Genomic DNA, 24,196 nt, shown 5'->3' on the forward strand with positions numbered 1-24,196 from the left:
TCAGGAACCCTTAGGAACTTGTCTATTCTAGAACCTGGGCCCTGACCTTCCCATGGGGATACTGTGCCATATCGTCTTGGGGGTCTCCATACTCCAGACCTGCTGCAAGAGACAAGCATGCCTAGCTTCCAGGACACACCCCCACCTTGTGACAGGGCCGGGGGAGCCCACCTCTGTGGCCTCTTTCCCACATGTAAACTGGGATCCCTGACCCTTCCACTCCTGTAGGACCCTGGGCGGCGGGAGGGGCGCTGGGAGGGGCTGGGCGTGCTGCTCCTGCTGGAGTCTTCTCCAAGACCCTGGCACATACCTTGCTCGTCCAGCCTCTTGTCGGCATAGACCTTGTAGGTGAAGGCGTGCCGTAGGGCCAGGGCTGCGAAGAACATCTCCACGCAGATGATGAAGTCCTGGTAGCCGGCAGCCACGGTGCCCTCACCCACCGACACGCGGGCCGAACGGATCTTGGGGATGGCCCCGCACTTCTCCAGGATGGCCAGGAGCATGCCTGGAAGGGGAGGTGTGGGTGTCTGGCCCAGACTGGACCCCCTTCGTAGTCCCTCTTCTTCCATGCACTCCACCCAGGGACAGCCCCACAGCCTGGGTCCCAAGGGCACCGGGGATGGCAAACAGGAGCAGAGGGGTGAGGCTTAGGGGACAGGGTGGCTATCTCAGGGGCTGGGAGGAGGTTCACCTTGCCAGAAGGACAGGAAGATGACAGACTTGACCATGAAGAACTTGAGGACGGGGCTATAGGGGCTAAGCAGCTCCCGCGTGGCGAAGTAGAAGAGGAAGAGGGCGTAGAGGGCCAGGCTGACAGAGACGTTGTAGATGATGGTCACGTAGAGGTAGCCGCTGGCGACGCTGCAGGAACGGAGCAACGTTCTGGCTTGGACAGACCCTTCCCAGGGACAAGGGGCCTTTCCCCATCCTGTCCTGCCCCGTGCCAATTCCCATGGCTGTCAGCAGTGCTCCCCAAGCAGTGCTCACAAGCCACACAGAGAGGTGATCAAAACATGAGTGGGGAGTGAGGGTGTGTGCCCACAGTGCAGGCCAGCCCTGCTGCCTCTGCTTTGCTCACGGGTGTGTCTAAGATGCCAGCCTGCAGCTCTGGTGTCCTGGTCATGGTGGAGGACACGGGCGTGGAAGCCAGTGTGGCCTGGGGTGGGGAGTTCAGCCTGATGGTCAGGTGACAGGTGTCAGAGTGACTAGGCGCTCAGCTTTGCTCTTTTCCCTTGAGCCCCGTCACGTCCCACTCTGAGCCCCTGTGCAGAGTATTGGTGGAGTGTGTTAAGTGCCTGCCACCTCCTGGCCATGTGGTCGCTTTCACTAACCCTCAACATGAGATGTTTACACAGGAGACAAGATTACACAGGAGAGATTTTCTACCCAAGGACTCAGGACTCCGACTCTCTTGCTCCCTATCTAGGGAACGGTCACTGTTCCTTCTGGGCCCACCCCCAGGGCACCACTCTGCAGCCTGTACGTGAGGGTGATGGATGCTGACAGCTCGCTCCTGTGCCAGAAGCGGGGCCGAGTGTAATGGCTGCTGCTGCCAGGCTTGGGCCTTGCAGCTCCGGGGTGCGGGCAGGCGTGAGGAAGGCCGGGCCATGCTTGGCCTCCACTCAGAGGAAGGTCCTGGGTGTAGCTGTGTGGCCAGTCTGCGGCCACCCTCTCCCCTCCGGGCAGGGCCACCTACCCCAGCACCGACACTGCTCCCCACATGTCCCTGGGGAGACCCACTGCTTACTCAAAGTCACCGTCCCGGTACTTGTCGAAGGCCTGGAGAACCACGGTGCTGACAGCCATGAGCGGCTTCACCACACAGAACTGCAGGGTGGCCTGTGGGGGGAGAAGGCCGAGAGTCGGGGTGAGCACAGAAACCATGTACCCAGCACCGTCTCTGGCCAGGTGGACCTGCTGGACGTCAGGAGATGGGAGTGGGGCGGAGCGGAGGGACCCCGGTGTCCTCGCCGAGGGGAATGCTGTCTGGAGGAGGAGGCAGAATATGTGACTCGATGACAGTGTAACTCAGCTATGTGAGAAGACAAGGGTGTGAAGAAAGGACATCTGATGGAGGAGTGGAGACCAGGAAACAAAAGATGCCACTGGAGAAGGGACCAATAGGAACATGCCAGAGAGATGGGACAGGCAGAGGGAGCAGCTCAACCCGGGGCCCAGAGGCCGAGTGGACAAGTGCAAGGGTGAGTGCTGCTGATGGGCAGCAGCGGGTAGGTGGCCGGGGAGACGGGCAAAGTGAGGGCCCTGATCAAGGGGCCGACCACACGGGTAGCAGGGCTGGGCGACGGCCTCCTCTCACCAGCCTCGTCTAACCCGGGTCTGGCTCCTTGCCCCATGCCCTGGGCCTGAGTCCAGAGCGTACGTCGAGCTGTGTCTTACTGGGGACGGAGATGCCTTACAGGAACACGAAAAAGGAAGCAGCCCATAATAGCAAGGGTCTGGAGTCCTGACAGCTGAGTTTGAACTCTGGCCTCGCCAGCTAACGGCTGCGGAAGTTCGTAGCCTCACCTCCACGTTACAGACGAGGTAACTGAGGCCCAGGGAAGCTGAAATGGATGAAGAACCAGACAGCACCGAGTCCCGGCGGTCTCCCGCCTCTGTGCACTCAAGGCCTCGGCCGGCCTGCTCAGCCACTGAAAGAATTCGTTAGCCAGGCTTTCATAAGCCCTACAGAGGCTGCAGTAAGCCAAGGGGTGTGCTCAGTGCCCACAACACAACCAGAATCACCACTCTCTTGAAATCAAGGAAATCTAAGCGACAAGGCCCCTTCTGGGAGGTGGGAGTAGCTGGAAAGGCTAAGCTAGAGTGGCTCCAAACAGAGCAAGGACCCTGGGGCAGAGAATGTAGCCTGGAGACTAGGGGCGAGGTCTGCAGGGGACCCCTGGTGACCTGCGCTGTGGGGCTGTGGCCAGTAGCGCCTGCCTCAGGGCTAGAGGTGGGATGCTGCCCTCAGCACACCCCACAAAACTTCCCTGGCCCGACCTTCCCATCTAGAGGAGGTGGGACAGGCACCTACTGACGAAAAGCGAGGAGCAGCCATTTGCACCGAGGTACGGGCCTGGCCACAGGCTGGTGCGGTCCTGGGTCAGCCCACGTGGTGCTCACAACCGCCTCACCCCGTTACAGACGAGGTAACTGAGGCACAGAGAAGCGGAAGTGACAGAGGTGACACACTGTCCAGGAGGTTCAGATCCTTTGCCTCTGGGACAAAGCTGCCCTTCGCGCTCCACCATGGGAAAGGTGTGCACAGGTTTCTTTCGTTCTCATTCCTTTCACTACCTCTCCCTGCCACCTCCAGGAACAAGAGCGGAACATCCGAGCCCACAGGGCTGGGAATGATTTACAAGGAGGCAACTGGAGCTAGGCATCATGGGATCAAAACTTTGTACACAACATAATCATCAAAGAAGGCAGTGAGTCACAGAGAGGCCCAGCCAAACCCACTGGTAAACAATGGCTCTGAAAGGCCCCACCCTGAAGCCAGGATGGTGTTAACTCTTTCCCTGCAGGTCCAGTGGGGAGGCTTTGAATTTAGAAGCACCCTAGGGAAGGAAGATGTGGAATCAGTCCTGGAGACCTGGCACGTCCAGGTAGATGCTTTGTGGGTGTGCCTATGGGGCGGGCAGTGGCCCTGCACAGAAGGAGCAGAAAGCCAGGACCTCCGGCTGGCCAGTGATGGGCTGTGGGTTTCATTTCCCCTCGTGACTACTCTCGGAGATGGTGGCGGGCTGACAGGAGCCCCAGAGGAGACTAAGCCAAGGTTGTGCTGGCTGGACGTGACACCTGACTCTCCCTCCCCGAACAAGAAACAGTGGGCTTCGTGCCAGCACCGTGCTACCACTCTCCATCCACTACCTCACCTGTTCCTTAAACCATCGCTTAGATAAGTATCATTATGTCCATGGTACAGAAGAAACTAAGGCTCAGAGACGTTCAGGAACTTATCCAAGGTCACTAGTCAGAGGAGACGCGAGAAACCAAACTCAGATGGTCAGACACCCAGGCCCATGCACGTAACCACAGCACCGCACGGCCTCTCCCCAGACGACTGCAGACCACAGGGTGTGCTGAGCAAACCGACTGTAGGGCTGCCAACTGGGAAACGGGGAACAGGCCAGAGACAGCGCAGGCCTGTTTGGTCATGTATCTTTAATGTAGACACCCTACCCTCCTTCCTTCTAGCTCCAGCTGATGAGAAGTTTCCAAACTGAGATTCTAGAACCCTCGTGCAGTTCCCCGATTCTCACACACACCAAGACTTGGTCAAAACGGGCAGGAGTCTGGGACCACTTCTTGCCCAAGGCTGCATCACACTCCCAGGACACCTGTCGCTGCCCCTATGAGCAAACCCTGCTAATGCAGGGACATCATTAACCGCTTGGGGAGTGGGTGCTGGGGCCTGGGGTGCCTCACAGGAAAAGGGCGCTCCACAGGTGGGGCCCAGGGCAGCCAGGGTAGCCTACAGCAGGGTCCTCCGGGCCTTATGCCTGCCTATGCCACTCTGTCAACCAGGCGCAGCACGGCCCCTGCAGCTGCTGCTCCAAGACACAGACCCTGGCTCCTGGTCCCCAGCCTGCAACTCTTGGCCCGGGCAGTTGCTGGGAACACACACCTGCTTGCAGAACCGCAGGAATCCGATGGAGTATGTCTTTCCCCAGAGGCAGCATGTGCCATACATACAGCTGGACCTGGAAGAGGCAGCAGAGAGGGGATGGTGAGCAGAGTTAGGACTCAGGAAAGGTGGAACTGGGGGAGCCCCCCCCCTCACATCAAGACAAGCCAGGGTGGAGCAGGGTGGGGTGAGGGTGGGGCAGAGGTCCCAGGCAGCCTTTGAAGCCAAGGTCAAGCACAGGGAGAGTGTCTGCAGCTGTGCAAAGCCTGAGGGAGCAGGGCTGCATGGGCCTTGGGGGTAACCAACCAAACTGAAAAGAATGTAAAAACTGTAAGAGGGAGAAACAGGCGAACAGGAAAGGATGGGAAGCGAGAGAAGGAGAAAGAGCCGGAGAGGCCCTTCCAAGAGTCCCAATGAATGGCCTTGCTCGGGAAGTTCAGGAAAGGCACAGCAGGTCAAAGTCAAGGGCAGAAAAGGTCTGTGTGTCCAGCTGCCACCAGGGCAGCTCAAAGAACACCAGGCCCAGGAAAGGGGTGGGCTGGTGCGGGAGGCGCCAGGGGGTTTCCTACTCACTCAATGGGCTTCCCTCTGATCTCTGACATAATGGAACTTTCTCCCCCGAGGTATTCATAGCACAGGCTCAGGAAATTGTAGATGACCAAGGCTGTGAAAAAAGTGTCCACAGTAAACCACTCACATCAACAGGGTGGGTAAACAGACAGCAGAGTTCTAAACAGCAATGAAAGTGAAGAACCACAGTCACAGCCAGCAACCGGGAGCCCTGAGACACATGAGAACCCACGCGGTGAATATTCCATTTGCAATCAAAACCAGGCAAAGATAAATCGTGCTGTGTAGGGAGGATGCCTACGCACACTACTGGTCACTCCGTAAAGAAAAGCAAGAAAGTGGTGACCACAAAATTCAGGATTGTGTATGGAGGCCGGAGGCTGGGAAGTCAGGCTGGGCACAGTGGGAGCTTGGGGGAGCTGGCAGTGTGCACACTCCAGGGTTCAAGGATATTGGCTTTATAATTACTTATTAGCTTTATGCACTTTTCTGTTTGTATTATGGATCACACTTGTGCAACAAAATAACAATAAAACATTCTCCAGAGGGATCTCAGGAGAAATTCTAAGCACGAGTAAGACAGCAGAACCTTTATCCATGCAACAACCTGCAGTACTCCTTAATCTTCACAGCACTATAATCTATCACCAAACATATAAGAGGTGCTTGAAATATAGCACAAATGTCTTGCGAAGCTGAGCCAGCTCATTCTAAATCAGGACGCGGCTGGACATCCCCACAAAGACACACAGAATTTGCAACAGCGACCAACAGCAGAGAGCTATGTTGTAAACGCTATGCTAAAAATATAGCAATACACTGTAATCGGTCTCCTGGTCAGAGGATTTCTGTGGGGTCAGCAAAATGAAGGTGACTGCCTGCAGGGTGCTAGAAGCAAAGGGATGTGCCAGGAGCGAGGAAAGAGAGTGTGGAGAGGAGTTAATAAGAGAGTGGAGGAGAAGACACCATACGGGAAGGGTGCAGGAGGAAGATCAGGGGCCAAGAGCAGGGGAGCGAGGAAAGGTGTCCAGTGAAGGCGCAAGGCCAAGGGGAAGGTCAAAATGAACTCAGGGAGGGCTCCTTCTCATCTGATCCTGCCACCCCTTGCAGCACAAAGGCCTTCCAGGCTCCCTGCTGCAGCCCCGCGGCTTGGCACTCAAGGTCTCTGGACGGGTGACTCGGTGCCTGCCGGCCCCTCACATCCCTTCCCAGCCAGCACCAGATGTCCCTCTCTCCCTCGGCTGGTTGTTGTACCCGCCAGGCTTTTGCACTGGCTGTTCCCACTACCTGGGGCGTCCCTCCCTCTGCTTTCCTAACACCCATAAAACCCGTCAGACACCAGCCGCCCTGAGAAGTCCCTGGCCACCACCCTGGGACAGTGCTTTCTCACCCAGGGACCTGCTGATGTGCGGACGCCGTGTAGAACTTCCACTGCAGCACATAAAATCCTGGCAATAGTTTTAGGCCAAAGTTGGAAAAGCAATTTGGGAAAAGCATATTTGGGGTGCTTACACCACTAAGTTGCTCTAACCTATTAAGGGCGACAGTGTCCAGCTGGGGGCGGGGGGCGCCCTCAGGCAGCACCCTCTATAAACATGACCTGTACGTAGCCCCTACCACACTGTGCTATGACTGTCCTACAGACATTTGGCAGAGGGTGTGTCACTTGGGTCTGCCACAGGTTAGCTGTGAGCAGCTCTGTGCCTCAGTTCCCTCATCTGTTAAATGAGGGGTGATGGGGGATAACGGGAGTACCTTTCTCGACAGGTGCCTGTGAGGTTGAAGTGAGTATGCAGTGTTCGGAAGAGTGGTTGGCGCTCAGCAGTGCTCTCTCAGTGCTGTCGTGGCCATTGCTGTTTGTCTGCCTGCCTTCCTCAGGGCCAGTGTCCCCTGACAGGACTGAGGACCCTGCCTGGCACAGAAGCAGCTCAGGATGTCTGGTGACTGCAGGCATCTGCACTGAGCTCCAGATCACTCATCACTGACAAGAACTGTAAGGTATCTGGGGGGAGGGGAGGCTACATCAAACCAAATCCAGGGTCAGCCTGCTAATGACCTTTGTCCAAAACCACACAAGGCCAAGTAGAATGGATGTGTCCATCCCAAGCTGGGTCCGGCTATATTGTGGCCGATGGTATTTTCCAAAGATGGCCACACCTTCTGACACTGCTCCACTGGGAGATGGGGCCTCGTTCTCTCCCTTGCATTTGAGTGGACCAGGGTGACTACAGCGGAAGTGACACTTTGTGACTTCTGATGTTGGGGTTAAAAGAGGCCTCTGTCCTCTGGTTCTCCCTCCAGAGACACCTGCCCTTGGACCCCGTCATCATGTGAAGAAGCCCAAGCTAGCTCACGTGCTGGGCCCACAGGGAGAGGCTCGTGTGGGAGGAACTGAGGCCCCCTGGTGACACCAGCATCAATCGCCAGACACGAGAATGAACCAGACCTCAGGTGATTCCTCTCCAGCCTTGGGGCTCCACAGCTGAGACCCAGGTACCACAGAGCAGGACAAACCCCCACCATGCCCTGTCCAAATGCCCGACCCGCACTATCCGTGAACAAATAAATGGTTGTTCTACGCCAGTCTGTTTCGGGGTAGTTATTTACACAGCCACAGTAATGGAATGCACATAAACCCACTTTGGGAGTTCCCAGGATATGCCATGATCTCTGACGCTTCCCCACAGGGGCACATTCTGATCCCTCCGCTAACTCCCAGAGGCAGACCCAGCTGAGATGCCGCGTCCTCCTCGGTGGCCTCCTCTGTCCTGTTGCCATGCTCACCTCCCAGGTCACGATCTCTCTGCTCATCTGATCTTCCAGTACAAGCAGCAGCATAAAGTAGCAGGAAAGCCATGAACCGTGGAGGCAGCCTGCCTGGGTCATGGTCCCACCATTTAGGAGCTGTGTGGTCTCAGGCAAGTTTCTTAAGCACTGCGTGCCTCAGTTTCCTCATCTCTAAGCTGGGGATAACAAGAGCCCCTTCCTCAAGGGGCTGCTATGAGGGGGGGGGCGGGGCTTAGATCAGGCTGAGCTCACACTGAGCAGTCCATGGTGTGTATTGTTTCTTCGAGACTGTAAACTCCTTGCAGGTAGGAACTGAGGCCTCCCCCCAACAACTACCAGAGGCCCCAGCACTTACACAAACTCAGTCATCACAGAAGGCATAAAAGGATGGACACAGGCCACAGCTCCAGGTGAGGCGGAGAGGCAGAGCAGGCAGGTAAGCCTACACTCAGCTCTGTGCTCAGGAGCTCAGCCCGCTCACAGGCTGGGAAGCTACACCCTCCCCAAGGTGATCAGACTTCCAGTTCCCAAAGATAAAACCCTCCAGAGAACCCACAGGGGCCAAAATTCACCAGCCCCCTCCACGTGGAACCGCCCTTCCAAGCTGGGGAGTCCTGTAATCCACTCCTGAGAAGAGCCTGGTGTCTGAGCTCACATCCTTTCCTGCATCACAGACATCAGCACCCTCCTGCATCCTGTGGTCAGGCTCTGCATTCAACTGGTCAGACGTGTCAAATTTCATCCACCTCTCAACTCAAGATTCTTGACCTTTCAACAGGGCTCTGGGGCCAGCCAGTCTGCAGAGTAACCAACGTGTTGACGGTTTCCTTTAAAGAGTCATTAGTGAGTCAATAACATACATTCTCAGAGAAGGGAGATAAGACAGAATCTCCTCAGGATGACTCAACCAGCCCACACCAGACCCACTGGGCCATCTGGACAAATCAATTCCTTCCTAGGAAATGACAGAGCCATGTTAAACACCACCCCCAACACCCCAGCAGGGGTGTTTAAAATGGACAACTTAACGAAAACGCACACCCCAGGAACAAACACAAAGACACGCTGGCCCTGGACATAAAAAGAGCAAAAACAATTAGGAATGGGTTCTCAGCCAGCAGCATTGTCACTTGACCACCCTTCTGACCACGGTTCCAGTTCTGGTCCCCTGGGGAGGCCCCAGGAAACATAATAACTGTACCTCCCTAAATACTCACTACAGCCTCTGTGCTAGGCCCTGAGGACACATGTAAGTGACCAAGGCACCCACAGACCAGGCCCTCCAGGCCAGGGAGGAGCATCGAGTATGAGGGAAGGGGTGGTCTCTCTTTCTTTCTCTGCCCTGCCCTAGACAATCAGGTACCTGGAACTTTCTGCCCCATCCTAAATACCAAATCTTAAACGAACTAAAGACAAATGCACACAATCAGGAGAGAAGGACTAAGATGGAGATGAAATGAGGATTGTACTGGATCTTTGAGGCCTGGAGGGAAGATACTAGGGGTCACTCTCTGCATCTAAGTGATGGTGACTGTCCAGAAGATCAGACAGGACCCACCTGGTCCTGTCTACTAGGACTTCAGCCTAGTCAGCCTAGTAGAAGAAATCATTTCTAACAGGCCGTCTTCAGAGATAAAAGGTAGTGAGTTCTCTGCCAGTGGAAGCATGCAATCAGAGGTTAGGCAGTCTCTTAGCAGAGGCGTTCCGAGCAGCTGACACTGTATAGGTTCCTTCCAACTCCGAGACTCAAGGCTTTCTTTCCTCGCTGGCAGCTTCTCTCACCAGAAGCAGCCTCGACAGAAGGCTGTGGTCCAAGCCGCTGCTCTCCACCCAGCCTCCCTCCCAGCCTGCCCCTGAATAGACACCTCCAACAGCATAGCCTTGAGGGCCCCCCAGGGCTTCAAGAGAGGATCCACTAAGTTCACCCCAGTCATCCTTGCCAGCAGCCCCCCTTATCAGGAGTCCTCACAAGTTCCCTGCTACAGGTAAGGCAGGCACACTTGTCTGTTCAACAACTGGGCACCTACTGTGTGCAGAATCTCAATGACCCTGGGTGTACCTGGCCAGTCCAAGGTCACCTCCTCCACATACCTGCAGCACCTAAAGCCAGCCTCTCGGCTTAGCCATCTTTGCTACACAGACACACTTCAGTTATTTGGAAAGACTTGGAGCAGTCCATATTTCAGATAACTTATGGATGAGCCTGGAAAACTTAATTTCGGTCACTTTGGACAGAAATCTCTGCTCAGTAAATAGGTGCCTGAGAACATTCTTTTTCCCTTTTTTGGTGATCAATGATCACCACGGACAGTAACAGATACGATGAGCTACCCAGCCTTGGTGGCAGGGGCTCTGCCCCGACACAAATGACCCCAGACTCTGAGCCGCTCCCACGGCTGTTCTCTCCTCCTCCCTCGTGGCTTTTCTGTCCTTTGTCGATCCTACGGCTGCTTCTTGCCATTTCTGATCTACGAAAATCTTCTCCTGGTCTCTTCTGAATATCTTGTTTTATTCTGATTGATTGCGCTTTTGTAATTCCTGTCTCTGTCAGAGTCACAGCCAGCTAGTGCCACTCTTAGACAACGAGTCCTCCTGGCAGCACACCAGCCTTTTAGGCTTTACGTGGCCTTGTGTGTGTGGCCCTTGGCTGGGTTCCTCGTGGCTGTACTCTCTCCACCTAGGAAGACGTTTCATTGGGGGCTAGATTCCAGGAAGCTAAGTTTGTCCAAAATCTGAAACCGGGTGAATGAAGCATCCTTCTTTTTTTCTTTCATGCACGTAAACTCTCTTCCCCTAACAAGTGTTCATAATTTTCCTGGGGAGAAGCTTGTCCTGTGCCTCTTCACTAAGCCTGGCACAGAGCAAGTCTCAGGACTCAGAGGCCCAGGGTGAGTCTGGCCTCTGGGCAACACTCTGGGAAATCGGGCAAGTTTCTTAGTCTCCTCGAATATTTTTTTTCACAGTTGCATAATGGGGATGATAATATACACTCCACCAGGTAATTGGGAGGTGAGAATGCGCTAACGGTAATAAAAAATATGTGGTAAAACTGTGACATGCCACACAAACATTGAGAGAACAGCCTGCAAAAAGCAACATGGAAGCCATCTCCCTCCTCTGAACTCTGGCCCTCCTGCACCTCTCTGATCACAGAGCTCCCGGGGGCTGTCTCAGAGTCTTCTTTAGGGGCCACCCCCAACCCTGACTACAATCAAACACTAAATGCAGGTAAACGTGCTGGTCTCCACCCCTTCACCTTCTGCCAGGCACATCCGGCCGCTGTGTGAATTGCTGTGTGCATTACAGCCCTCACCAGATGGTAGATACATGAGCAGTGGGACCCTGGGCAGGCCATTTACTTCCCTGAGATTTGGCCTTCTCCTTGAAAACTGGCAATACTACCACCAATTCAAGGGGTTCATCTCCTCTCTCCCCCCCTCCCCCTGGAATGCCAATAAAATGAGAATGAATGGGCAGAAAACTACAAACCTTCAAAGACAAGGAGATGGCACTGGAGGCAGCTGAGGTTGACAAGCGCTGTCGACAAAAGCTCTAGAAGACGCAGCATAGTCACTGACTTAGAGGGGAGGAGCTAGTGAGAAGCCCTAGAACTGGACATACCAGGCCGTTCTGATGGCGGTGGGCGAGGGTGCAAACGGGAAACTTGGCTACAAGTCTCCATGTGGCGCTATTGGGATTTTCCTTTCCAGATGGGTTGAAACGGCTATGTCCTCAGGGAACCTGGCCCAGCTGAGGGCAGCAATGAGGAGACTTGCAGAAAATACAGATGAGGTCTGAATACCACGGGTCCCTTTCCCCATCTACACCTTTAACTCAGCCTGTTCAGCTTCCACCTCCCAGGCCGGAGACGAGAACATTCTTCTCTGGGGAAACAGGCCCAGAATCAAAACATCTTCATTTGGTGCCTGTCCCCACCACTACATAAAAATGGCAGAGGAAATGCTCCGTGTCCTTATCACCCAACGGGGAGGCGCAGCAGTGTAAACCCTATTCTTAAATATGAAGAATAGCCAAGGACACCAGACATTTGAGGACAGCTTCCAACACAAAGGTCAAAGACCAAAGAAAACAAACTGGGGAAAGGAAGTCAGGAGACAGAGATAATGCAGGAAATAGAAGAAAACTTCAATAGCTCCCACAGATAACTCTATCCAACGCCAAGCACAAGGCGCTATAAGAAAAGAACAGGGAAGAGTGCCTGACATTTTACAACATGATAAAGAAAATAAAACGTTCTGCAGAAAAGCTCAAAGGTAAAGATTTTTTTTTAAAGCTCCTGAAAATAGAACAAAAAAAAAAGTTGGAAAATGGTAAAGGAAATTATTTGAAGGTCAAGTCAATCCAGAAGTGCAACATCCTACTAAAAGGAATTCCAGAAAGGGAGTATAAAGTGGAGGGGAAGAAATTATCAAAGAAACATACAAGAACATTTCCCAGACCTCAGGACATGAGTTTCCACAGTGAAGGGGCCACCAGCCACCCCACACCATGAACATCCCACCTCTCGTGAGATTTCAGAACATTGGGGATAAAGATCCTGAAAGTAACAGCAAAAAAGGCAGGTCACACACAGACAGTAAGAATCAGGATCCAAGGCCAGCCGAGTGGCTCGGTTGGTTAAGAGCGCAAGCTCTGAGCAATAGGGTCGCTGGTTCGATTCCCACATGGGCCAGTGAGCTGCACCCAAGTTGAGCTGCTGCTGAGCTGCCAACAGGTGGCAGGATGGCTCAGCTGGTGAGAGCACGTGCTTCTAACAACAAGGTTTCCAGTTCGATTCCTGCATAGGATGGTGGCTGCACCCACCCGCAACTAAGATTGAACACAGCACCTTGAGCTGAGCTGCCCTGAGCTGCCAACGGGCAGCCAGCTGGATGGTGACTGGACTTGGAGCTGAGCTGGCTGCGCCCTCCACAACTGAGATTGAAGGACAACAACTTGGCTGTTCCGCTTCCCCAATTCCCCAATAAAACCTTAAAAAAACCAACAACAACAAAAAAAACCTTAGAGGGCCAGCTGAGTGGCTCAGCTGGTTAAGAGCTCGCGCAAGAGTGCGAGCTCTGAGCAACAGCGGTTCGATGCCCGGCCTGAGCTGAGTTGCCGCTGAGCTGCCAACAGGTGGCAGGATGGCTCAGCTAAAAAAAAAAAAAAAAAAACCCTTAAAGAATCAGAATCCAGCAGACTTTCCAGAACAGTGGAAACTAAAAGGGCAGTGAGAAACATGTCTTCAAAATGCAGAGAGGGAATGATTTCCAACTTAGAATTGTATTCCCATTGAAAACGAATCAAATAGAACAATATAACACAGGTATTTGCAGAAAATTTTCAGATTTCAAAACACAGAACTCCCATGCATCCTTTTTCTCAGGAAGTTCCTGGACGATGAGCTCTAAGCAAAAGGAGAGAGAGCACACGAACAAGAGGAAAATGGCCTCCAGGGAACAGGTGGTTCAGCACAGGAGAGGGGGCCAGGATTCCCAGGACGATGGTGGAGGAAAGACCCAGGACCTCAGCTGACCAGCAGGAAGCCCGGAGGCCGCCTGTCGCCTGTCGGGACCCAGCAGGAAGGGCAGAGCTCCAGGAGGAACGCCACTGAGGGAAAGCCCGGAGCGAACAGGTGAACTGAGGTGTCTGACTTCAGAGAGGGCTTTCTTTTACTCAGTGAAGCGTCTGGGGATAAATGAATGACAGATCCATAGAAAACGGAGCAAACTCAAAAGCAAGACAAGTAGCAAGCAGAGGAAAAGCAAAGTTGTACAAGGAAACGTCGTCTCAGGCTCAGCTTGGAACAATTTTTACAGACTTGTAACAATGCAAACATGGAATGAAGTCTTAGAAAAAATTGTGTACATTGAAAAGATGAAGGAAAGAAAACTGTGTGTGGGTGGGTACGTATAGGTGGAGGTTAAGTACCCAAGTCAAAAACCTTCCACAGTAGGAAGTCACTACGTAACACTACATAAAATTGAAAAATCAAGACACAACAGTACAAGCCTATTTTTAGGTTATTCAGCGGGGAGGGGAGCCAGTTTAAAGAGTTGAAAGTGCATTGAACTTGGTTGACAGTGAGGAGGGGTTAGGGCAGTTTCATGTTCTAACCATATGCATCTATGACTTTAATAAAAGCAAAATTTTAGTTGTTTTAATTTTGTCAAAAAAAAAAAGCAAATGTCTGCCCAATGGCCAGCAGAGCGGCCAGCTGGCTCTGGGGGGCTTCCGCATGGGCTAGCTGCGTCTGAAGTAAGAACTCCCCGACCCAGCCAATTCCTGCCCCTTCCAGGGTCTGGGCAGAATGAGGAGGAAGGGTGGGAATGTGAACGAAGGGGGGCAGGGGGGCGGGCTTTTGAACTGTACGGGACACCCATCACCAGCCCTGCAGGGGCAGGCGGCCACAGCACTTGTAGATAAAAGAACAATGGGAAAGGGTCTGAGGTGCGGAGCAGAGGTGCAGGAAAGGGCAAAGCAAGGGCCAAGCCACCATCTCAGAGACCACAAGCTGGTGAATTCAGAGCAGCCTGGACTTCAGGGCAGCTGCGGCGCTGTTTGTAAACTCCCTGGGAGGGGCTGAGCGGACAATAGCGTTGCTAGGAGATGCAGGCTTCACGCGAGGACCTTTACTGGCTCGGCTGGGAGGAAGGTCGGGACAGGCAGGGCCTGAACAAAGAGGCTTCTGGAGTGGGGGGGAGCCGCCAACCATCTGCTGTTGCCTCTGGGGCACAGAGTGAGGATGGTACGGTGGCTCCCTGGCTGTGCCCCCCCCTTCTGCCAGGCGCCCCAGTCTTCAAGGCCTGTCTCCTAACCCCAACCACACAGGAGAGGCCCCCTTGGCAGGGAACAGCTTTTTGCTTCTGAAGGAACGAGTGGGCAGAGGCTGCTCCTGGGTACCCATGGGAGGCTGGCAGCTGAACAGAAAAGGATTCTCGGCCCCACTTTTTCCAGCCTCAGCCTCTGCGGCTCCCCAGGTACCCAGAGGTTTCCCTGGGGACTCTGCTGCTTCCAGGAACATCAGGCACCAGTTCCACCCTGAGCAAGTCCCTGCCTGGCCTTAGCCATTCTCACCTGGCAGGGCCGGGCAGGGACACCTGCCCAGGAATTCAATGAGGTCCCATGTGGATGAATACAAGGCACACAGCAGGTGTTTTATAAAGTCCCTTATTCGTTCAAAAAATATGGGACGAGTGAGCACCTATCATGTGCCTGGCTCTGTCAGCACTGGCTCTCCACCCATTCCTGCTCTCACAGATCGAACGGTCCACTCAGGAAGAAGAGCAGAAACCAGGCACACGCTTAACTGCCAACCATGGTAAGGCCATGAGGACAAGGACAGGGTGCTGGGAGCAGGAGTGAGTGGGAGGAGACACTGGAGTCAAGATGGAGGAGGAGGAGGAGGAGGAGGAGGCCAGAGGAGAGTTCCGCAGGCACTGGGCAAACACTTGATGTGCCCAGGTCAGAGAGGAGGCCAGTGTGGCTGGGGGAGCAGGCAGGACGCAGTGCTAGGCGCCTGGACTTCCTCGCCAAGTCCAAAGGAATTTCCTGCGCCTGTGAGTCCCCAGGGACACGCAGGTTCAAAGTGAGACAGGAAGATGGACTCCAGTTTCTCAGGGCACAAGCATACTGCACCCCAATATCCATGAAGCCCAGGGCCAAGGACAAAGCCCTCCCAGGCCAGGAAGCTGACAATGGGTCATGGTCAGAGCTGCTTGGACGCAGCATAAGGAAAACCACGTCTGGTCACTCCACCAGAAACCAGCTGTGCAGGTGCAGAAGGGGGCCGGAAAACGCACACCGTAAGAGGACGGTGAGCATCAGTGTGGGGATCTTGAATTCAAGGACCCCTCCTCCCCAACCCTGCTGACCTGTTGGGGCACAGGCCCGGGCACCACTGGCCTGTGACCTGTCCTGGGGCCTCTACCTCTCCTCTCCCTCCTTCACCCACTCTCTGCATGGAGATTTTTCTAACCTGCAATTTCCCACCACATCATATTTTTATGCATCAACAGTAAGAAAGATCTAAATTTCTCTATATGGCCTGCAAGGCTGTGCATGTCCCTGTTTCTACCTCCTGGGGCAATCTGCTCTCTAGCTGATGACCGGGGTGCCCCTCACAACTTCCCCCACCTCCAGGCTGGGCACACTGGGACTCCTCTCTTACCCTGTGATTAGCTCTCCTGTCTGCCCAGAATGGATTCTCCTCCTCAGCCTGTCCCTAACAGGCACCAACTCATTCTCTAAGGGTCAGCTCCCTGCGCCCTGGGAGGGAGCTGTGCCAGGACTGCTGGGCCCCAGGGAGAGAGCATCCCTGTCTCCCGTGGTGGCACAGACTCCTGGAGGGCAGGCAGGGTCCTGCTTGGAGCTCAGTACCACAGCGGGTGGTGCTTGTACACCACACACAAGAACAGAGGCTCCCAGGACACAGTGAGTAGCCTTCTTGGGTCGCACAGGGGAGCTCCTCCTGGGACAAAGCTCTCAGAACTAAGACACATGGAAAGGGAGGCTCAGCCCTGCCAGCTCCGGGCCCCTGGATAAACCCGGACCCGACTGTACCTGGGGTTTCTATCCACAAACGGACAGCTAATATTTGCTGCCCCACCCCACCCCCCAATCTGAGATACCCCAGAACTGAGAAATGAGACACAGGTGCAGGGTCCCTGCTTCCAGGTAAGATTTTGGGAGCCACACTACAAAAGTGAGATTCTGGCTACATCTGTCGATTTGGGCCTGGATGGAAACCCTGCCGTGGGTAAAGAAGGGAGGGGTGGCAGGCCCCGCGAGGAGGAGCCTGGAGAGGGGCTTCCGGCTCCCAGATGCGGGGCAGGAGGGGGTGTGCAGCCACGTCCCAGGCCCTCCCTGGCGCCCCGCCCGCACGCCATCCTCACCCTCATAGCAGTCGCGCACGGTGCCGAAGTACACGTAGTACTGGTCGTTGGTGAAGAACAGGAGGCTGAGCCAGGAGTCGAAGGCGTAGATGGGCACGATGAAGAGGATGCGGACGATGTAGCGCTGCTCGTTGGGGCAGCTGTAGCAGCGCAGGTGCATGTAGATCTGGGGGCAGAGGGGCCGTTCAGCGCAGCCCCGCCCCTCACGCAGCCCCGCCCCTCACCAGCCCGCCTCCGCCTTTGGCTCCAAGTGGGAGGGGCCTACCAAAGGCACCTCTAGCTCTGCCACTTCCTAACTCTGTGACCGAGTTACTCAGCCCTGAGCCCCAGCGTCCTCCTCTGTAAAATGGGATGATGAACCTTCTGGTGTGAGGTTGCTGTGGGCATCAAACCAAGGGGTGCATGAAGCTTGTGGGGTGCACTGCTGGCGCCAAGACCGGCCTCACAGGCATGGGAGGTCATGAGACCATACCCAAGACTGTCCAAATCAGAGTCGAGGACCAGCGGGAATCCAGTTGTAACAAGCTCCCTGGGGACCCACATGCATGGCCAGGCTTGTGTGGTGGCTTTCACTGTGTGTCCTCTTGGCCCCCACCTTCCAAAACACCTAGTCCCTGGGGCACGGAGCTAAAACGCCAGTGTCCGGGTGGGTGCTCCCCCGCACCATCCCAAAACTAACTTATGGTGTGGAGGGGGGGACAGATGGGACCCTCACTGCTATGGAGGGTGGAAGTGCTTCCTGGCTGGGAGGCTGCAGTGATGTCCTCATCCTGTGTCTCATTTTCCCATCTGGTGAACAGAGGCAGCGCTGCCGCCTCACTGGGGAGTTGGGAGAATGAAATGCGGTTTTTAGAAAGCAGGGGGGGAAATAAAAGCTACACCAAATGCCAAGAACCGCTCTAGCCGTGATCGTCGGTCCCAGCAGCCCAAGTCTCACGTCTCAGCTCTCATGACTTCACACTTGGCCCAGCCGAGCCCAGGGCTCAGAGGAAGAGAACAAAATATTCCCTGTCTGCTAGGAGCCAACGGCCTGGAAAGCAATCGGGTTCTAGAAGGGACGGGGAACACAGAGCAGCAGGCAGGGAGCTGACAGGGGACCCAGAAGGGCTCAGCCTCCCGTCTTCCCTGGGCAAAGCCTTCCTCCCTCAGGCAGCCAGGGCACGTTCCCCTGGGGCCGTGAGCACTGCGGGATGGGAGACTGGGCTTCTGTCCCAGCGCTGCCACTGACCTGTGTGTGACTAGGTTAGTCCCCTCCCTCCTCCCTCTCTGGGGCGCATTTTCTCATGTGCAAAGGGGTCACTGACATCCACGTGCCCCTGCACAGTTCCCAGGCTCCCTGTAGCTCAGGCTGGACACATGATCAGTTCAGGCCCATGGAAGGCAGGCAAAAGCGACGAGTGTCATTTCTGGATCTAGATGGTAAAATATACAGAGTGCCTTCCCCACATGTCCTCCTGTAGTGGTCAGAGGGATGATGCCTTGAAGCTGCACGACGCTGGAGCCACAAAATGGAGCCTGACCTGTACTGGGCTGGGCTGGGCTGTGAGCAAACCGACTTCTACCGAGTGGAGCCTGGGAGACTTCTGGGTTTATTTACTACTGCAGCACCCTGTTCTAGCTTAACTAATACTGTGTTGGACTAGAAACCTCTCAGGATCCTTCTAGAGGGTCTTCAGGGGTTCTTTGGCCTTAGTACCTGGTGGCAGGTGATGAGCAGGGCCGTCCAAACGAAGAAGCCAGAGATGGCCTGAGCAGCAGTTGTCATCAGAAACACAGGCTGCTCCACGGCCGTGGGGCTGCCCTCAGGGGTTGCGGAGACACTGGGCGAGGCTGCTGCGGTTGTGGGTGCTGCTGGATCCGGGGCCAGTGGGGCCCCCCTCACCGTCATGGTGCCTGGCAGCAGGGGGCTCCCTGAGAGAAACCCTGGGAGTAATCGAAGAGGGCCTAGACAGAGGAAATCACAAGGTTAGCCTCTTCCAAGGGCAAGCGGCAGGGTTACAAAGAATGTTCCTGGTCTCTGCGTCCACCTTCAGAACATTCCCAGACTCTCACCATGTGTCACCCTGGCCCAACCCCTGTGTCTCCCCTAAATTAATGGAACAGGCTCCTGACCGGTCAGTCTCTCTGCTTCTGTCCTCGTGCCTGTCATCCAGTCCAGTCCCAACACTGCAGCCGTGTGAGCTTCCTACTACGTTAGCCAGGCTGGGCCCCTCCTGCTCAAATCTCTCCCAAAGCTCCCTTCAGAGTAGAAGCCGCCATCTTTACCATAGCTGACAACACCCACAAGCCTGCTGACGGGCCCTCTGTGGCTTTGATCACCTCTCATCTCCTACAGTTCCCTCCGCTCCACTCCAGCCACACGGGCCTCCTGCTGGCCCCTGCCCGTGCCAAGCCTGCTCCTGCCACAGGCCGTCTCTCTGCCCAGCCATACGGCTCACTTCAGCACTTCCTTGGGTCTCTGCCCTGACCGCCCCCCAAAACGTGCCAACCCCTCCCCCACCCCAGGTGCCCCTAACCCCTTTCCATGCTTTTCTCCAGAGCACTCACTACCATCTGACTCCATCTGACAAACTGTTCACTCCCGTATTTGTTAACTGTCTGCCTTCTTCCAGCAGACACAAGCTCCCCGCGGGCAGGGGCTCTGTTCTGCTCCCAGCTGGACTTCTAGCACTGGGAAGGGTGCCGGGCACACAGCAGGTGCTCAGTAACTACCTCTTTCCATTCCCAGTCTAGCAAGACCACCTGATCGCAGAGGTTGCCTCCCATAGGGGCCTGTGCCTTTTCTTTGCCATGTCTCCCCACGTTCCCCAGTGGCTGACACCCTCACCATCCAGCTGTGCTGTACTGCGGACTGTGGCCCTTCCCACTTTGTGCTCCTTCACTTTGTGTCACTTCTTGAATGCCTGCTCCACACACATCCTCCAATCAGATACTTCTACCCATTTTACACACCTTTGTTGTTACACATAACACGGTTCTGTCATCCGCTCATGTTTATCCTCCTAAAGCTGTCTGCTCTTAGAGGCAAGACCATATTTCCATCTTGGAATCCCCAGCACCAAGCTCAGCACAGGGGCCATTTATACGATCTACTTGTATTATCTATTGATTTTCACTGCTTATTTCCAAAGGAATGTGAGGTACGTCACAGAAAAGCAAAGAACAGAGTTGAGGAAACTAACATGAAGGAAGGTTCTGGGTGAGAAAGTAAAGACGGGTGCGTAGGACAGAGGACGGCATCCAGGGTACTTCCAGTTACCCCAGATGGGCTCTCAGGTCAGCCCCAAACTTCCTAGTGGCAACTTCAGTACCCGTGCTAATAAACAATGTCATGTTGAAAAGTAACCCAGATGTCACCCAAGGGAGAGCTGTTAGGATTCTCCTCCCAAGTTTACCAACAAGGACCAATGCCAGGCCAGAGGCTGGAACCACGGTCAAAGGGCAAAGCCACCTTCAGGCCCACCACGCTTCTGGGAGGGCTAGCCGTGCCTGGAACCAAGCTGAGCTGGGCATTCAAGCCCCAGGCCCTGACAGGTGTCCCTTTCAGTGCTGCCACCTATTGACAGGCTGGTCAACGCCATCCTGGAGTCACAGGATCTCTTTGCAGCAGAGATCCTAGAAGATTATGCTGGAATCACAACCTCTGGCAATAATGTACTATGTGACCAAAGGAACATCTAAAGGATGCTGAAATGAATGCAAAGAGGTAAGTGTGACACTGTGGAAAGAGCCCTGGCCAGAGCTCAAGTCCCAGATCCCCCACCAACCAGCCCTGTGTCCCCAACACAGGTTCACTTGGCCCCAGAGAGCCTCTGCTGCCACAGAAAATGGCCAAACCCCAAAATCCAACCACCTCAGCCTGAACCCCAAAAGTAGCCCACAGGACCTCTCATAGTCCCTTCCAAGTCTGAGCTCATAGTCTCAGCCAGAAGAATATCCTGATGGGAGGTTTCCCTGGGCCTCCCTGGGCCTCCCTGGGCCCACAGCCTGACCCGACAATGAAGAAATTTTGCCCACTGTCTCCCCATGCTACCCGGCTCCGATGTCTCCAGCATCTTCTGCCACCATCTACACCAAGTCTGCTCTTAGCTCTAAGTTTCACCCTAGGAGAGCCTTTTAATTTCTATTTTCCTATAAAAATAAATGATCTTGAACATGCCGACCAAGAGCTGTATCTAGATTAGAAACCAAAGATGGAGAAGGTGTCTATATAAAGAAACTCAAAAATGGAGAAGGTGTCTATATAAAGGCTGGTGGCAAGCTTTGAAAAAGAGACACAGCGACCAGTCTAAGAATAGCTCTTGTAAGTATGGCTGCAAATTGAAAACCAGTGCCAGAAACATTTCTTAAAAAAGAAGACTTGGGTTGTAAATCATCATTTTTGTCTATCATCCCAAATTAAATGAACGAACATGGGGGATTGAAAAGGGTGAGGGGGCAAAGGAAGTACAAAGACTCCTGAACCCTCATCTTCCCAGGAAGGGTGGCGTGTGATGGCTGTTTTGGTCTAAAGACAGTGCTGAGAGGCCCCTGCATAGTCTCCCCAGCAAGGGGCCACCGCTGAGCTCTGCCCCTGCCCTCAGGAGGGGACCCCCGCAGGCTCCAGGCCCAGCTTCTTCTAGGGCTTTGTCACTCACACTCAAGTGATGTGGTCACGCCTGTCCCACCACAGGAAGGGGAGGGAGGGCCTCGCAGGGAGGGCAGGCCACGTCGCTGGGACAGGTCTGTGTCCTGAACCGAGCCCGCCACGTTGCTGCACCCCGCCCTGTGGTTTACAAACCACTTTCTCAAACATTATCTCCAGTTTTTTTCTCACAGCAACTTAGAAATAACATTATCTCCATTTTAGAGATGAGAAAAATGAGGTGGAACTTCGTTTGCAGCCCCCTGGGTTGCACCAAATGACTTGAGGGTTTACAGAATATCCCCCCAAAGTGCCTGAAGCAATATTCTGACTCAGATGCAGGGCCTCTGGCACCCAAGACAGGTAATGGCAACTCCTCAAAGGCTGTCTCCCAAAGCTCAGCCAGCTCCTTGGACCCAGGGCAGCACACAATGCTAGAGACCTTGTCAACTGCTCAGGGTGTGTGTGTGTGTGTTGGGGGGCAGGGGGATGGATATCAGAGTCCCATCCTTTGACACTCAGGACAGGTGCCTACCTAAGATCTCAGGTCTCACAAGCCAGCAGGACATTGGCCTGGCACAGCCCCTTTGCTCCCCTGGGGAAAGGGGTTCAGAATTCCATGGCTCCCCTTTTTCTTTTTGTTTTTCTTTTTTTTAAAGATTTTTATTGGGGTACTGGGGGGAAGGGAACAGTGCTGGGGAATTGGGGGAAGGGGAACAGACAAGCTGCTGTCGTTTTGTTCTTCAGTCTAGTTGTGGAGGACGTTGCTTCACTGGTCCAAGTTGGCACCATCATTGCGCTCTTCCTGGGCGAGGCAGATCAGTCGCTGGCTTCTGGACGGCCGCTCACTGCGGCTGCTGGCCACTCACACTGGCTGCTGGCTACATACGGTAGCCCATGGCAACCCACTGCCACAGGGGCTGCAGCCTATGCCGTCGCTGGCGACTCAGGGCAGCCCAGCTCCAGGTTGAGCTGTTGTTCAGCATCTTAGCTGTGGAGGGCAGTGTCATTGGCCCTCATATGAGGGATCCGAACCGGGGCCCTCTGGCGTCCCAAGCCAGTTCTTAACCATCACGCCACTCGGCCGGCCCCATGGCTCCCCTTTTTCAATGCAGTTCATGACCCTGATGTGGGAAAGACGAGCAGGATGGAGCTCAGAACCCCAGATGCTCTAGGGCAGCGGTTCTCAACCTGTGGGTCGCGGCCCCCTTGGGGGTCGAACGCCCCTTTCACAGGGGTCGCCTAAGACCATCGGAAAACAAAGATATTTACATGACGATTCATAACAGTAGCAAAATGACAGTTATAGAGTAGCAACGAAAATAACTTTATGGTTGGGGGTCACCACAACATGAGGAACTGTGTTAAGGGGTCACGGCATTAGGAAGGTTGAGAACCGCTGATGTAGTAGATCTCCCCGTTTTCTTTTGTTTTTTTATTCCATTTTCTTAATCGACCGAATGTTACACTTCTGCCAGAGACATGGCAGCGGGCCTTGAGGGGAAATGCTAGAATCATCTTTTCAACAAACGTGTCCTGAGGCTGTGCTGGGCACTGGAGGACCCGGCCTGGGCTCACAGCTCCTCTCCACTCCTGCTCTATGTGACAAGGGTAACCAGGAGACCTGACACTACCGCCCTGCCCGAGAGGTGAGTGCCCCGAATGAAGGAGCTGGCGGCAGCATCAGCTGCCTTGGCCACAGAGGCGAAGAGGGTCGGGGAAGGCTTCAACATAGTGGGGACTTTGGGCCAGAATCTTTAATGGCATAACCAAGCTTCAGCCCTGCAGTTACCAAAGAGGATTCCTGCCACACGCCACCACCTGCTGGCTTGGGCAAATGACTTCATGTCTGAGCCTCAGTTTCTTCATCGATTATATTTCAGGGTAATTACATAACTGACAAGGGAGCTGTTTTGCTTTACAGATTTCCCCTTAATAAAAGAAGACAGAATGATAGAATAAAAAATGACCATTTTAAACTCCTAGCACAAATAATGAGTGTAGATATGGATTATCAATGGATAATAAAAAACACCAGGTGAAAGGCTAATGGTTTTTTTTTTTTAATTGGGGAACAGTGTGTTTTTCCAGGACCCATCAGCTCCAAGTCAAGTAGTTGTTTCAACATAGCTGTGGAGGGCACAACTCACTGGCCCTTGCGGGGACTGAACCAGCAACCTTGGTGTTATCAGCACTGCGCTCTAACCAACTGAGCTAACTAGCCGCCCACAGGCTAATGGATTTGATAAGGGATGGCTCAGGCCACACAGGTGAACTCACAGTCAAGATCAACATCACAAAAATGGAGCAGCAAGTTGAAGCTTCGAGCCTCCTGATGGGCTGCACAGGAAGCACACAGCACCACCTAGGAAGGACCTTTGTCCAGAAAGTGAACTGGGATCAAACCAAGCCCCTGGAACTAACCACCAGTACCCAGAAAATACAGAGGGCAGTGGAACAGATTAAATGATGCTACGAGGAAGCAGCAAAATCTAGACCACAAAACAGTCTATAGGGGCCGGCCAAGTGGTGCATCGGTTAAGAGCAGCTTGGGATGCCAGAGGGTCCCAGTTTGGATCCCACATATGAGGGCCAGTGACACTGCCCTCTACAGCTAAGATGCTGAACAACAGCGCAACCTGGAGCTGAGCTGCCATGAGTCGCCGGCGACGGCGTAGGCTGCAGCCCCTG

The 24,196-nt window shown here is 54.3% G+C and overlaps 1 protein-coding gene across 4 annotated transcripts in view; it reads right to left on the reverse strand.

Moving 5' to 3' along the window:
* TMEM184B (transmembrane protein 184B) overlaps positions 1-24,196 on the reverse strand; it is a 62,174-nt gene that overhangs the window by 5,007 nt on the left and 32,971 nt on the right. For 3 of the 4 annotated variants that reach the window (XM_019664606.1, XM_019664607.1, XM_019664605.1), the window contains 7 exons: positions 18,578-18,825; positions 16,882-17,047; positions 5,204-5,294; positions 4,631-4,706; positions 1,748-1,839; positions 692-861; positions 311-505 (listed from right to left, as the gene is read on the reverse strand). In XM_019664606.1, the coding sequence (XP_019520151.1) occupies positions 311-505; positions 692-861; positions 1,748-1,839; positions 4,631-4,706; positions 5,204-5,294; positions 16,882-17,047; positions 18,578-18,769 (982 nt within the window). In that variant the 5' untranslated portion in view covers positions 18,770-18,825. Of the gene's footprint in view, positions 1-310; positions 506-691; positions 862-1,747; positions 1,840-4,630; positions 4,707-5,203; positions 5,295-16,881; positions 17,048-17,596; positions 17,677-18,577; positions 18,826-24,196 lie in introns of those variants that run through there. The other variant, XM_019664608.1, reaches the window with a different exon arrangement.

The sequence above is a fragment of the Hipposideros armiger genome, unplaced genomic scaffold (genome assembly GCF_001890085.2).
Source record: "Hipposideros armiger isolate ML-2016 unplaced genomic scaffold, ASM189008v1 scaffold_426, whole genome shotgun sequence".
In the NCBI taxonomy this organism is placed as follows: Eukaryota; Metazoa; Chordata; class Mammalia; order Chiroptera; family Hipposideridae; genus Hipposideros; species Hipposideros armiger.